The sequence below is a fragment of the Diadema antillarum genome, unplaced genomic scaffold (genome assembly GCF_040938485.1).
Source record: "Diadema antillarum isolate AM-2024a unplaced genomic scaffold, OU_Dant_1.0 seq00000936_RagTag, whole genome shotgun sequence".
Classification (NCBI taxonomy): Eukaryota; Metazoa; Echinodermata; class Echinoidea; order Diadematoida; family Diadematidae; genus Diadema; species Diadema antillarum.
Window position 1 is genome coordinate 133,089 of NW_027271787.1, and position 15,771 is coordinate 148,859.

A 15,771-nucleotide genomic window follows, 5' to 3' on the forward strand; every position below is an offset into this window, starting at 1 on the left:
AACCATACAAACATAACAATATTCATTATATGTCATAAATCACATATCAATTCGTTCGTCTTATGAAAAGGACCAGTGTGGAGGTTGTCCTTGTCAAAAACACAGACAAACAAATTTGTCGATTGCCAGAACCGTCACCGCACAGGAACTGAAATGTACAATGTAAACAAGTAAGGTCACATGTGCAAACAGGTTCATTGGCTATACCGGAAGCGCGCGTACCGGAAGCCCCATTGTCAGCTGAGCTCTGTGATCACCTGTCAAAATATTGTCACGTGCCTATGCGTAGATTGCTAGAAACAGCTAGGTGAAACTGTGTACTGGCGAGTGTATCGACAGTTTGCAGAGGAACCCGAGCTCGCATCAGCGCAAGATACTCATCGTCTATCTTTGTTGAATTCTTTGTTCTTCACATGGATATCACAGTAAAACCAGAGGTAATAGAGAGGGAAGAGAGTTTTCAGGTACCAGGAGATGACAACAGTAGGGCATTAGATGTCGCGCACGACGGTAAGTTGTGGTGGTGTCTAACGACAGAGACCTATCGTAGTAGTCCCATTAATTGTCATTTGTGTTTGGGATGATTGATATAAATGACACTGGTTGAGATAAGAACCTTTTTAACACTGCACTGTAAACAATGTGAACTCTCGCTCTATTTTAAGACTATTTATAAAGAAGGCGTAACCATTGGTAACGGTGACCCTGCGGCTTCCTTGTAATGTTACTGCATTGTTTTCATTTGTGTGTAGAACCTGACCTGTCTAGACTCTGTTCGTATTTAGACTCTACATTGCATTTAAGTTCTCTACTTCAACAACTTAGATTATAGCATTATTTACTTGTATTAAAGTTACAAAGTTGTAGATTCTAAATTCATACTTGATGAGTGATATCTACTCTGTCTGTTGTTGTCGTTCTTCGTAGATGCCACCTTTGTCTGCTCATCCAGCCCACCGGAAATAACCACAGCCCCTCTGACACACAGCCATGGGTCCATCACCTCTCAGAGCCAGGATGAAACGGGGACCACGGTCCGTCATCGCACGCTCCTCAGGACGAGGTCACGCTCCAGGAATGCCATGATTGTCGAGGATGAGGAGTTTGTGATTCTAGATAATCCAGAGAATGAGATCGAAGCGAACAGGATTGAACAGAATTACATGGTGAGGAGTAATTATATTTCATGCCAGATTTACGTAGGCCTGTCTGCGAATAGTCACTTCTAGGCCAAGTTTTGTAACCAACCATATCCATGATGGACAATCAATTTATGAAAAGTTATGACTTTTCCTGTTTGAAAACTGCTTTGTGCTGGTCTGCAATTGCATCAAATTTGGTTTTTAGGAGAAAAAATATTCTCTCTACTAGAAACACAAGAAAAGGTAAGAAGTCCATTGCCAACAAATTTAGATCAGTGATCATGGGAAGTACATCTTGCCAGATATTGTTAAATCATTCCAGTTTGTGAATAGACTGTAGTAAATTCTTGGTGATGATATTCTTTTGGGGTAGGGAGCACTTGTTTCAACCTACCAAAAGTCTGACTGTTTTTTTTTTACTACAGGAATGGTTTGTTTTTTTAGAAGGGGATTTTTTTTTTGTGTGTGTGTGTGTGTGTGTGTGTTTGTTTGTTTGTGTGCCCTTTTGATTTTTTTTGTGTGTGTTATTTTTTCTGCTAATATTCACTTCTATTGTTGTTGTTTCTTGTTTAGTTTGGATTCAAAAAATGGAAGAGTCATCTGACAAAACGACCACTTCAGGAACGGTCATCTGTCGTCCAGGAACTGTACAAGTATCCAAAGGAGATCAAGCCAGTCTCATGTGAGTTTAGAATTCAGTATGTCAGTGGAAGGAGTTTCTATTCCTCTGCTCCAAAGGGTGGTGGAGGCATTATCATTCTTATTTAAACTACTACCAGTAGTTTGTTTTTTATCTGTTTGTTTGTTGGTGTTTTTTGTTGTTTTTTGATTGTGTGTGTGTGTGAGTGTTTTGCAATGATATGTATTGCTATTATAGGATTTGGGTCTTGCTAGATGTTTCTGCTACTTCCACTACTGTTCTTCCTTCAAACAACTGATTTTTGACAAAAACGACTATGACATACAATACATTGTAGCATTTTGTAATGAATATGAGTATTTATTTGGGTTTATGAAATAAAGAGGTAGGAATGGAATCGGGAGGGGGTTTCTTAGAGTCAAAGAAAAACATCCAGACTTTGGAATTTAATGAAAGAAAGATATACAGAATATCAGATTGCAAAATTCCAGAATTTATGGACAAAATTCTATGGACCAAGCAAGATGTTCAATCAAAGTACACTTGTACATTGATGTAGTATTCTCTATTTTTTGTCCAAATAGATTCATATAAATATGTAACTACGCCACTTTTCTTGGAAGCATAATAACTTACAGGCAGAGTCTGAATTTACATGCAATAATGATGATCCAAGTATTGACGAAGATTCTGATAATGACAATAATCGTAATTATATTTCTTGTTGTTTGAAGGTTTGCATGGTGAAGTAAATGAGGAAGAAAGATTTGCGGTGACACCATGTTGTCACCGCAAATCTTTCTTCCTTAATTATATTTCTTTATTTTCACTTTTATATTGTTTTTGTGTGTTTGTTTTTGTTTCTTTTTTCCCCCTTCAGATCCCACCCTGACCGTGTGTAATGTCCTGTACACTCTGTTTGTGGGTTGGCTGATGGCTTTGGTCTACTGCTTAGTTGGTCTTCTGATGTTTCTCACTGTAGTGGCATGGAAGCAGGGTAAGTCCCTGGGAATGTACATTAACCTGTTGAGAACCAGTCCCAAGTATACTCCGGCAATGGTCTTTTGGAAATGCATGCTGTAGCAAAATTGAACCGTCTTCAAGGGGTTAAAGGATTGATATATTAGATTATTATTATATGGATAGAATTATGTATACTGTATTTAAAGCAAGATATTTTCGCAGCGTTGAATTTTGTCAAAGTGGAGCCGACCGCCTTTTCCCCGGCATGACAATTTCGTGAATTGCCTCCCACATTCAATACATAATATTGTAGACAAGAACTTTTGTGTACATTTTAATTTTGTGAATTTTGGCTCTTGTTAAATTTGAGAAATTAAAATGCATACCAACATTTGTGGTTTTACGGTACTATAAGGTGTAGAGTTTTCAATTCAGACTTGTGTACATAGACCTGAAAAGGTCTATTTCATTAAAATGACAGAAGGGTAGAAGAAGCTTCCCCTCTTTCTTCACAGTCAGTTTAAGGGATAGTATAGTATTGGTTAAGGTAAGGATTCGGCTTTTAACTTTTTGGAAGATAATTAGAAACCTCTCATAAAATGTGGATCAAGAGCATATAATTCTAAGAGGAATCCCAAGTTTATTTGATGGGAATTGGTTTTTAAATGGCTGAGATATCCAAAAACAAGGTAAAACGAGGTGATCCTAATTAGAGGTGGGTCCCACCTTTTACCTTTTATTAAGATCGCTTTGTATAGGATAGAATTCGTAAGAAGTGTCTCTGTGTCTAAAAAAAAAAAATCATCATCAAAAAGCATTGGAAATCCAAAGCCCCATCTCAATGGAAACTGTACCATCCTTTAATAGTTACAACATTTCTCAAGAAAGAATAACCTCAAGTCTGTACTGACTACTTCTTCTTCTACCTCTTCTTATCCCCTATCCCCCTACTCTCCCTTTCCTCTACCAAACATACTTTAGCTTCTTCACATCTTCCTCTGCTCCTTCTTTCCACTCCTCTTCTAACTCTGTTCTTCTCTCTCTCTCTTTCCCTCTCTTCTCTCCATGTTTTTATCTCCTTTTACCTTTCTAATTACGGCGCTTCTCTTCTCTACACTCAAGAGATTTTTCAAGTCTGTTCGCATGGTGGCCCATAGATTCTATATCTCCTCTTGAATTGGTTAAGATGTGATCACTGATGGTAGTATGAGACTTGACCCACATCTCCCAACCCTTACCTTTTAATATTTTTTAGTGGCATGGCTTGCTACGTCATTTCCTACTGGTGAGAAGAAACAAGAGGGACAACCAAAGATCTGTCTGTTTTGGCTTTTGAGGAATATCTAGACAACTACAAAAATGAATGCAGTTTAAATCGTATCCGGGCACTTACCCCCTGGGCAACTACCCTCCGGATAACTACCACCCGGATAATTACCCCCCAGGTCTATTCCCCCTTAGGGCAACTACCCCCCGGACAACTACCCTCCCAGGGCAATCACCCTCCAGGGCCATTACCCCCTAGGAAAACTACCACCCGTTCATCTACCCTCCTAGGGCAACTACCCCCAAGGGCAATTACCTCTAGGACATCTACCCCCCGGATAACTACCCCCTGGGTAACTACCCCCTGGATGACTACCCCCCGGATAACTACCCCCCAGATAACTACCACCCGGATAACTACCCCCTGGATAACTACCCCCCGGATAACTACCCCCTGGATAACTACCCCCCGGAGAACTACCCCCTGGGTAACTACCCCCCGGAGAACTACCCCCCGGATAACTACCCCCCGGATAACTACCCCCCGGATAACTACCCCCCGGATAACTACCCCCAGGATAACTACCACCCGGATAATTGCTCCCCGGATAACTACCCCCAGGATAACTACCACCCGGATTACTACCCCCCCATTAACAATACCCCGAACCCCCCCCCCCGCCCCCTCCTGATACTTACCTACTGGACAACCCTCCCTCCCCGCCCCCCGAAAGTTACCACCCGTGGTATATTTTCCATAAGTTCATAACACCATATGAGAAGATGCACCTTTCTCTTACACTGTCATCACTCTTTTGGCTTGTCATTTATTTTCTACCGTTATAACACATGATAGACGATAAACATAAGAAAAGGAGAGTTGATTTCACTGCAATTCATATTCCCTTAACATTAGCGAGGGACTCTTCGATATAAAGCCATAATTTCTGATAGGATCCGGGCACGGTTTTATGAAAGTTATCAGTCCTGACAAGCTGTCAGTTCCACACAATTACCAATCGTTGTAGGTCGATCAAAGCAGGTCCATGGTAACAAGTCAGTGACTCGAGCTTATCAATCAAGCAGAACCCATGGTTTTATTGAAATTATTAGATACTAACAAGATGTCATAACTGGCAACTTTTATCAAAAGGTGCCCTAATCTGTCATGAGATTAAAATTACAGCTTGTTTTACATACAAGTAGAATTGTGCTAGTTTTCAAATTAAATGTTCTCGACACTTTAAGAGGAAATCCAGTTCAAATATAAGTTAGTCTCATTAGAAAGAGTAAAATATTACGAGTTTAACGGTATTTTTTATTTTTTTTTACAAAACACCCCTAGTTGTTAACGAAGTCTTTTGTCCTGCACCCTCTTTTTGAATAGATCTAGGGAGAGTTGTAGTTGACAGAATCCTTTTTACATTATAGGGCTGCTCTGTTTTATCCCGGCCATTTCAAGAGTATTTTTTTTTCTCAAAAAATTGAATCCTTCTTGGAATAACATGCTCTTTAATATTTCGTAAGGGGTTTCTAATTATCTCACCCAAAAGATGTTTAAAACCTGAAGTTAGGTCTCGACCAAAACCAGACGATATGAAAAAATGTTGGGTTTTTTTCAATTCAAATAGCTAATGTGTTCGAAAATAACAATGAGAGACGTAATTTTCTGGGGGAGAGTTATTGTAAGAGGGGTGATTGTTTGGAGCCTAATTTTAATAAGGAGTAATTGTCAAGGGAGGTAATGTTCTGCAGTGATCATACCAAGGAGGTGACAATCTCTTCCCACATCCTTGATATACTAGTTGTTAATATGCCCAATAATGCAGTTGGGCAATTCTGAAATGAGCGTTAACGGTATAACAGTAAAATAGTTACAAAATTGATGAAACAATGCAAAGATAGCAAATTAAGACAGAGATGAAGTACACAAATAAAGATACAGTGCACTCCCGTTACAACGAACACGGTTATAACGAAATTTCGTTATAACGAAGCAAAACTTCTGGTCCCAAAATTATCGCCATTAAAGTCTATGGTACAAAATTCGCTTATAACGAAGACGGTTATAACAAAATTTTCGTTATCACGAAGTCTTTTCTGAGCGCCACTGACAAAGAAAAACAAAAGAAATGCGCTCCGTTATAACGAAATGCGGATCGCATTCGAAAATGCGTAGCGGAACAAGCATTATTAAAGCGTCTCTGCATGAGCGAACGCATCATTAAATGTTCACTCCGTGTATCACGCACAGTTTCCGAGGGGAACTTGCGTTGTTGTAATAAAATAATTTGAATTCAGATAAGGTTTGTTTCATTGTTCCGAAGTCCTTTAATACAAAACACACAGATTCTGATACAACTAAATGTCCGTTAGTTCGGAAATGAAAGAGGGTTTGTTATTAAGCACATTTTGGCGTTATTCCAAAGGTTCGTTAATTCGATAATAAAATATGGTCCTTATTCTTATTCTTATACGGTTCGTTAGTCCGAAAATGATAGGAATTCAAAACGTTCGTTAATCGGAACATTACAAAAAGTATCGTTAATCCATGGTGGAAAAAGGAGAGTACACTAACAAAACTTAAGAATTGCAATCTTTATAATCGCCTTAAGATAAATAAATCTTCGAAATAACTAACCTTTCTCACCAATTTTTTTTCATTAACAAAATTTCTTCGGAATAACGAACCTTATTTCATTTTCGGATGAAAAAGCCTTCGGAACAACGGACTTTCTGACTAGTGAACCTTTTTCTTTTTTTTTTTGATTTATAAACCTTCAGAATGACGAACCTCATTTCATTTTCAGATCAACCTTCGGAAAATGAACAATATATTATTTTGATCTAGATTATGAACTTTCGGAGTGATGATTCTGCGGAAATGCGAACCTTCACATAAACAAACCATCGGAATCCCGGGAATGGCGAAACTTCGGAATAAGGAGTCTTCGGAGTAACGTACTTTAGTAAGAAAAGAACCTTTGGAATAGCGAACTGTAACCAAATCCTACACCGTCATTTTCTACACATGTGTGACAACACAAACAACTTTATGCTCTTTTTAAAATGTAATATTTAAACGAAATTAAAAAGGTATTCTCCCATTTCACATAGCTTTCCAGCGTATGATGAGGATTCAACAAACAAAATTTTTTTATGCGTGGTTTCCTTCTTTTCGTTATACATTGCATATTATATTTGTTCGGTTACAACGAAATTTCGTTAAAACGAAAAAAAAAAAACTGCCGGTCCTGAGCATTTCGTTTTAACGGGAGTGCACTGCACATGAACACACACGAGATAAATCCCTTGTAATGAGAGAAAGAGGAAAGGTGAGTTATGAATGACAGGAATAGACTACCTTCACAGTGGACAGAGAAAAGCGAGAGGGAAGAGGAAGATGATGGGTCAAAACCAGGGCACGTGAGGCATGAGATATAAGCTCCTCAAAATAAAGAAGTGTTACATGGAGTTGTGGTAAACGATAGACAATTGTGGTTAAAAAATATTGCAAAAAGTTTAACTCATTCTGAAGTGTAACATTTCTTCAAAATGTCTTTAGTTCAATGGTAAAGGCATTCAAACTTAAAACTTCTTTTATACTATACTATCAAGAGAAATCCGAAATTTCGGAACAGTAAAAGAAAATACAGATTTAGCGAAAATAGTTTGGTTAAAGGCATTGACATTTACTGGATTACCGGGTAGGATATGAAAGGACAGCTTCGTTTTTTATGAACATAAAGTCAAAATACAGAGGGAGAAATTAAGCTTTTACATAAATTGTCCTAAGTGCAAACGATACAAATCGTAAATCTTTAAGATGTTGTTTTCATAAAATGATGTATCAGTATGGCATCTCCGTGATTCCTGGCAAATAATACAAAGAACTTCGTTTCCTGTAGTAATGATATTCTTTTTATTAAAGGTAAGATGGGGGGGGGGGCAATGACCCGGGAGGTAGTTACCCAGGGGGTAATTGGCGTGGTGCACTGTCCTGGGGTAATTTTCGTCTTGATAGTTATAGGGAAGGGGGAGTTGTAGGCTTGCTTATCCGGGGTAATCATCCTCGGGAAGTTATCGGAGGGTGTAGTTATCGGGTGGAAGTTATCTGGGGTCTAGTTATCGGAGGAGGGGGTAATTAACCTGGGGATAATTATCCTGGTGGTAATTATCGGGGGGGGGGGGGGTAGTTATCCGGAGGGTAATTATCCGGGGGGGGGGGGGGGGGGTGATTATCCGGGGGGTAATTATCCGAGGGGTAATTATCCGGGGGGTAGTTATCCGGGGGTAGTTATCCGGGGGGTAGTTATCCTGGGGGTAGTTACCCAGGGGGTAGTTCTCCGGGGGGTAGTTACCCAGGGGGTAGTTCTCCGGGGGGTAGTTATCCAGGGGGTAGTTCTCCGGGGGGTAGTTATCCAGGGGGTAGTTATCCGGGTGGTAGTTATCCAGGGGGTAGTTATCCGAGGGGGTAGTTATCCAGGGGTAGTTATCCGAGGGGTAGTTATCCAGGGGGTAGTTTTCCTAAGGGGGAATTGCCCTGGGGGGTGATTGCCCTTGGAGGGTAGTTGTCCGGGGGGTAGTTGTCCTAGGGGGTAATTACCCTGGAGGGTAATTGCCCTTGGAGGGTAGTTGTCCGGGGGGTAGTTGCCCTAGGGGGGAATTGTCCTGGGGGGTAATTATCCGGGTGGTAGTTATCCGGAGGGTGGTTTTCCAGGGGGTACTGTTCCTAGAACCAGTTTAAATTGCTCTCACTTTTCCTTACCAAACTGAGATATTTACTGCAATCCCTTTCGGAGAATAGAGACAGAATTAAGTAAAGTTTTTAATTTATTTTACTTGTCCTTTTCTCATTAAAGCTGGTTTAAGGTAATATGTAGAAGTATGACAACAAAAGCAACAATGGAACAACAAATAGGACTACTGCATCATCTGTCTCCATATTTTCAGGATAAATTCCATTTTGGCAAAACTCCTAGGTACTTATGTTTGTCTGCATGCAATCCACAGGTGTGTTCTGTTTGAAGCTGGCTCGGTATTTCTTCTGGCCCTTCGGATACTTTGTGCAAGAGGTGAGATATCTTTACCATGCCATACCTTTAGTCCTGATGTTTAGTATAATCTTAACCCATTGAGGACGAGTCCCGAGTTTTATGTTTTGTGGGATAGTTAGATGCTTATGGATTCATGAGAATAGTGGAAGCGTGACTGCTTGGCTCTGGAGTCAAAATGCAAGTGTTCTTTATTCATTGTTCTCCAGTATATTATCCAACACATTTACATTTGATACATCACTGTACATCATGTTTACAAAACATGTCCCAGTGACTTTCCTTTCTTTTCTTTTCTTTTTTTGAGTCTAATAATAATATGACAATGCACGAATGCAATTTATGTCATACGAGCGATGTAATATGAGTTTCATTTCAACTTACAAGCGTGTAGACAGAGATCTTTATGAGTTGTCCAAACTTATTCTGTGAATACACATCTTAAAGGGTTAAGGGAAGGGATATTGTGTCTGTACGAGAAGTATTATGTCTATCTATGGTGTAGCAGTGAACAGCATGTCTCATTCATCCCATACTCAAACATCTCACCGCCACCCTTCCACAGTCAAGTTCTTATCATTCTCTGGTTTCTTTCTCTCATCAATATTTTCTGATATGCCGACAGCCACTTTGTATTCCCACTTCCTTTCCGCTCCCCCTGTCATATATCTTCACCTCATCTCACGATATCAGCGATGTAAATGTAAACAACACCGGAAAGTCACCAGGACATGTTTTGTAAACATGATGTACAGTGATGTATCAAATGTAAATGTGTTGGATTAATACACTGGAGAACAGTGAATAAAGAACACTTGCATTCTGACTCCAGAGCCAAGCAGTCATGCCTCCGTTATTCTCCTGAGTCCATAAGCATCCAACTTCCTCCCACAAACATAAAACCGAGTATACTAGGGAAGGGGTCTATGGGAAATGCGTATTGTAGCAAAATCAGTCCATCCTCAACGGGTTAAACTGAATATGGCTGCTATGTGATCAAACCTCGGACTACTATAAACTGGATTTTTTTTTTCAATTATAATACAGACTGAGTGATGAAGAATCTACCCCAAAGTGTAGGATGTTATGTAGATATACAATTCTAACAATCAGGACATATTGAGCAGAAGTATAAAAATGCAAGCAGAGTGGAGTATCATAATACTGGTTGGTTCCATGACATTTGCTCCTGTGACATTTTGCTCCCATGAAAGATCTGTATGTTATTAACAACAAACATAAAACCTACCCACAAACATAACCCTAACTCTAACCCTGATCCGCACATCAAACTCAACCTTAAACCCTGTCACAGCACTTAACGTAACCCTAAGTTTCATTGAGAAGATAAGACTAGAGCAATTTTCTCAGGAGCAAATGCTGTGTCACCATGTACACGTAGGTATTTCTAATTCACTCTCTAGGATTAATACATAACTTCCTTTTCTTTTTATTCCAAAGTAAGAACTTAAGTCCATTAATGTCATATTTTCCACAGGAAATATTTTTGTCAGGTTTCAAGATTTATATTCCGAGGCATCTTCAAGATGCAAGCCATTCAATTAATTAAGACTTTATCTGCAAAACTCTTGTTTTTGTTAAAGTCCTACAGAGGCAAACAAGGTCTATGGTGTAAAATGGGTTTTTGTTTTACAATATGTCTATAAACATATTTTCTAGTGTTGCAGTATGCCTGTGATTGGAGTTGTTCACCCATTCAAATGTTCCTTTCTGTGTAGCCTGACCTTTTTGGCAAAGTATATCCATGATTGATTTCTTATTCATCTGTGATGTTCAACTGAGTAGCAGTGAATCAATGTGATATGCCTGTTTGAGGAAATCTTGTCATACCCAATCAAGTTATCTCATTCATTGTGGCATAATGGACAGGGAGGAAAGAAAATTACCTCATTTATTTCTGCCACAAACGCAAGTATTGTGAGTTTGCATTTGATGATCTTCATCTGAGAATAACTGTAACTAGAGAAGCACTCTGAGAGCGCAGACCTCCGCCAAGCATGCAGCTCATTTCCATCACTGATCTTGTTCTTCCATAGAGATATCAGTGATTTCCACCCATACGTATTTATACTTCATGCTGAAAGTGTTTATAATAGTGTGCTGAAAGTCTCCCGATTTCCCAATATAGAAGCCTTTGTTACGTCATAAACCCTCAACGGCACAGCGCGCCTCACCCTACAGGTAGCAGAAACTTGTAGAGCACGCACTTTAGTGCGCGCATGCAAACCTCAAATACGGGCAGCCTGAACTCCCAAGTTCATTGACCCTACCTGCCAAAATATCAAAAATCCTTCATAAATTCCTCAAAAATTCTCAGATCACTACCAAAAGTTAATCGTTTGTTACTTGTGTCATTCTCAACCTTTCCTGCAAGTTTCATCCCTATCCGTTATCTACTTTTTGAGTTATCTTGCGCACAGACGAACGAACGAACCAACCAACCAACCAACCAACCAACCAACGGTAACGAAAACATAACCTCCTCCCTTGGCGGAGGTAAAAATGTAACCAATGAAGAGGATTTGCACTTTCAAGAGGGAGAGTCAACAGTAAATTCTTGTAATCCACAATGTAGCTCGATGCTTCCAATTTCTTTTTCTCCAACAGACAGAGTACCGAACTGATCTGGTCAAGACCGTTGCGCAGAGTTGTGTGGAGAAGGTGATCAACCCCCGTCCCTGTCCCAACGGCAGTCATGATGACATTACTCTACTGTCTACGGAGGAATCTGGCGAAAACCTCCTAACTTTTCAGGGAGTAAAGACAAGCAGTTACTGGGTGAGCTGAAATGATTGTAGAACGTTTTCAGTTCAGAATTTGTAGTTGTAGTTGTAGTTGTAGTTGTGGTTGTAGTTTTAGTTTTAGTTTTAGTTTTAGTTGTACAAATTGCAGTTGTAGTTGCAGTTGCAGTTGCAGTTGCAGTTGTAGGTGTAGTTGTAGTTGTAATGCCTGAAAGTATCACTGAACCTCGATCCTGACTTGAGTTTATTTTCCTTTTTTCCCCCATGTGAATTAACATCCTCATGAAGTCGTTCTGGAAGTTTCAACGTGGGCAGAGTTGACTGTTGTATTGGAGTGTTTGTAAAGTTACATGAAACAAGGAGGTAGCAAGATGCGGAGAACTCATTTGATTTTTTATCAGAAGTATCTCTGCCTACCTAAAAGAGGAAAAAACAACCACACATACACACACACACACACACACACACATACACTTACAAATGCAACCTTATGAAAATTTTCTCTTGAGGCACAATCACAAACAGAGGAGCCAGGAGATCAAACTATTTTATTTTTTAGCCACAAGTCAAAGGTTAGGAATGTTCACGATAAGGATAAAATGATAGAGTCCTAGTCAGGTAGTCAAAACAGTATCTGTGCTATGCCAAACATTTCCACGTACATACTTGATCAGTGATGCTGCAGTGTAGTAAATAGTTTGACTCTACAGAGTTTTATCACCATCTGCACTCAATCTTATAATGATAACAGGGCCCTCTGATAGAACGGTACAACACTGAAGAGGTTACTCTGTATAATAAGGAAGATTCTTCTTCTTCTTCTTCTTCTTCTTCTTCTTCTTCTTCTTCTTCTTCTCATTGTCATCATTTATTATTATTATCTTTGCCAGGGAAGGAAGAAATTATGTGATCATCAGCATTGGCTTGTCTGTTTGCAAAATAACTCAAAAAGTTGTGAACGGATTTAAATTAAACTTGCCAGAAAAGTTGATATTGACACAGGGAACAGATCATTCTAATATGTTGGTTGTGATTCCAGAATTTTTTGTGGATTTTTGAAAATCATTTGATCTTTTGGCAGATACAATGAAGTTTGGGGTTCAACCTGCACAAATTCGAGGCTTGCATACACAATGTGCACTAAAGGGCATGCTCTGCTTGGGTTAGGAGCCACGAAGCTGGAAGCTGATGATGTAAACAATTTTAGCCTTCTACATTTTGTATGGGGAAATAAGAGCCATCTTCAGTATGCATGCGTAATCGGTGGAAATGAGCTGCTTGTTTGAGATCTGCGCTCTACGAGAACTTTTCTAGTTATTATTGTTATCGATGTTATTATCATTATTGTAGTATTGTTGCTATTATTGTTATTATTGGTGTTATTATTGCTGTTGTGGGTATACGTTATCATTATCTTCATCATCATCATCATTACTAATTGTAATATATACCAAATTTCCCCAGTTACTGTGTGTGATCTTTTTTGGGTGAGTTCATGGACACCTCACTCAGACTCACAACGATCACATCACATTACATTATCACGCTGAGACAGCATCAATAATTCATCAAGATGACAATCGAAGTGCATGAGAAGGAGAAACTTTATTACCACACTTGCCAATCCAGAGAGTTTGTCTGCCACTTGCACGGTGTTTAACTGTTATCATCCCATGAACGGCCAATACACACAGCATAAACAAGACTTTAGCATACAATACACTACAAAACACCGAGGAGACACCACGGACACGTCCGCCCCCGACGAGTGTCAGCTCACCACCCCTCGCTCCTACATCCCGAGCGAGAGTATACCCATGTGTGACCTGTGACCCCCACCGAAACTCATACGGCCATAGGGTCGCTGCACGCCCCCATGCCCTAACCAAACATACCAGAGACACCAACTCCAGTGCTCTAAACCCATTTCATTGCACTATTTTTATCTATTCTCTTGTTGCAGAAGAGGCCTTCTACCTACATCTGGCTGGTGTTGGCTGTTCCCATTCTCTTCCTCCTCCACGCCCTGGTTCTCTTTGTTTCTTGGATGTTGGTAGTCTTCTTGCCAGTCGCCAAGGTATTTTCTTTCTGTCCTCTGCAAACTGATTGTTAAGGGAGCATAAATACACCTCCGTTTGGGATATTCACTAACTCAAGTTTCCCCTCTGTTTGTCATTGGAACACCTAGTGTGGCATTTCAAAGAAACATTAGATTGATCGATGTTATTGTTTATAGTCTGATAAGGAAGATGAAAGCCATTGTTTGTGAGATCAGGTAAAACTTAAAGGCTTATATCCGTGAAAAGGGAATAGGATTCCTTAAAATTACTGTATTCATTATATTATGCAGGGTGTTGTATTCTCTTGAATGTCACTAGTAAGCTGATATTTACACAAATCTGCAGAAATACAATTTTGGGGTCTTGATGGGTTTTCAAGAGGGCTGTGAAATCAATGAGGGTACTTTCAATGCATATTGTGAGGGACAAATTGTAACAAATTTTGTATGTCGAGGAATGGAATTCTGGAAAAATCCCCTAATTGTGATGTCATCCCTGTTGCCATGGCAGCTGAACATGATAGCCATCAGGAGGCTCCTCCTACTCCCGCCAGAGAAACTGAAAGTGAGCCGCACAACGGTTGTCAAGGTAAGTTTACACTAAAATCATGGCCCCATGTCAACTGACTGCTGGAAGAACTTCAGAAAAAGGAACATAGCCCAAACCATAATATTTTTCCTTCGCTTTGGAGGCACAGGGGAAATCTTGTTATAACAAACGATTACTATTATGTTGTTTTATCAGGTTTCTCATCATAACAGGGTACAGAAACAGAGAACTAGAAAGAGTTGGGAGAGGCAAAAATCCCTTAGGGTTTTGTTCTGGTTTACTCTTTATGCCAAAGTTCTTTTGTATTACAAAGGTGTGATCTTAGAGCTGTACCATGTAACATGTTGTCTATTAAGCTCAATGACTTATATCCCATTTATACTGCAGCCAAAATTTGGAGCCACCTCGAGCCATTTCAAGAACCTTTTGAAACCTACCTTTAAGAATTGAACGGTTGATTGGTTTGATATACTGCTTTCGCTGCCCACTCAGGTTATTGTTCATGTTTTGTATGACATGTGTTTAATATTAAAGTCACTGCTAGGTTCATACCATTTCATAAATCTCATATCATTCATATGTTTCAAATATTTTTATGTATTCATACATTGTATGTTCCATGTATATGTTTTTTATATTCATATGTTTTGTGTGCGTTCCCTACATTGGGCTGATACCATTTCATACATTCTTTATCATTTACATGTCTCATATATTTTCATGTTTTCATACTTTTCATGTACAGTCAACCTCGCGTAAGTCGACATTATCGGGACTGAGAAAAACACGTCGACTTACGCGAAAGTCGACTTACGCGTAAGTCGACATTTTGTCGACTTATAAATGAAAACTAATTTCCCCTATACAGAGTAAGATGACGATGCGGATCGCTACCCAAATCTTACTCCTTTTGCCGCCAAAGCATACCTACTGAAATTAGCAACAATTATGTTTCAGTTCATGCATAAATCTCGCGCGGATTAGCAACGGCAACGCGCAATTCCCAAATCTCTAGAGATATTTTGAGAGAGCGGGATCGGAAACCTGGTCCCGTTTTTACACACTGTACGTTTTAAATTTGATTCGAAAAATCAAACGCATATTCCCTAAATTTCATGCAGCTTTGCGATTTAAATTCAAGTGCGTTGCTGCGAAGATATGCGTGTGAATTCGTATAGATAGATGTATAAAAATAGATTTTTATGCGTTTAAACGCAGTTTTTAGTTTTGTACAAAAACCGCAAGTCTTTTCTGCAACGCTCTTGCATTTTAAATACAGCGTTGCTTGTGATTTGATGGACTTGCATTGGATCTTTAGAATTGCGTTCAAACGCA

General features: G+C 39.4%; 1 protein-coding gene across 1 annotated transcript in view; it reads left to right on the forward strand.

Annotated features, from left to right (window-relative positions):
- Nucleotides 1-330: 330 nt before the first annotated feature.
- LOC139741578 (uncharacterized) overlaps nt 331-15,771 on the forward strand; it is a 33,964-nt gene continuing 18,523 nt past the window's right edge. Inside the window, exons 1-8 of the mRNA XM_071652161.1 lie at nt 331-510; nt 928-1,166; nt 1,716-1,824; nt 2,663-2,779; nt 9,025-9,086; nt 11,694-11,864; nt 13,791-13,904; nt 14,398-14,475. Of these exons, the coding sequence (XP_071508262.1) occupies nt 414-510; nt 928-1,166; nt 1,716-1,824; nt 2,663-2,779; nt 9,025-9,086; nt 11,694-11,864; nt 13,791-13,904; nt 14,398-14,475 (987 nt within the window). The 5' untranslated portion in view covers nt 331-413. The remainder of the gene's footprint in view (nt 511-927; nt 1,167-1,715; nt 1,825-2,662; nt 2,780-9,024; nt 9,087-11,693; nt 11,865-13,790; nt 13,905-14,397; nt 14,476-15,771) is intronic.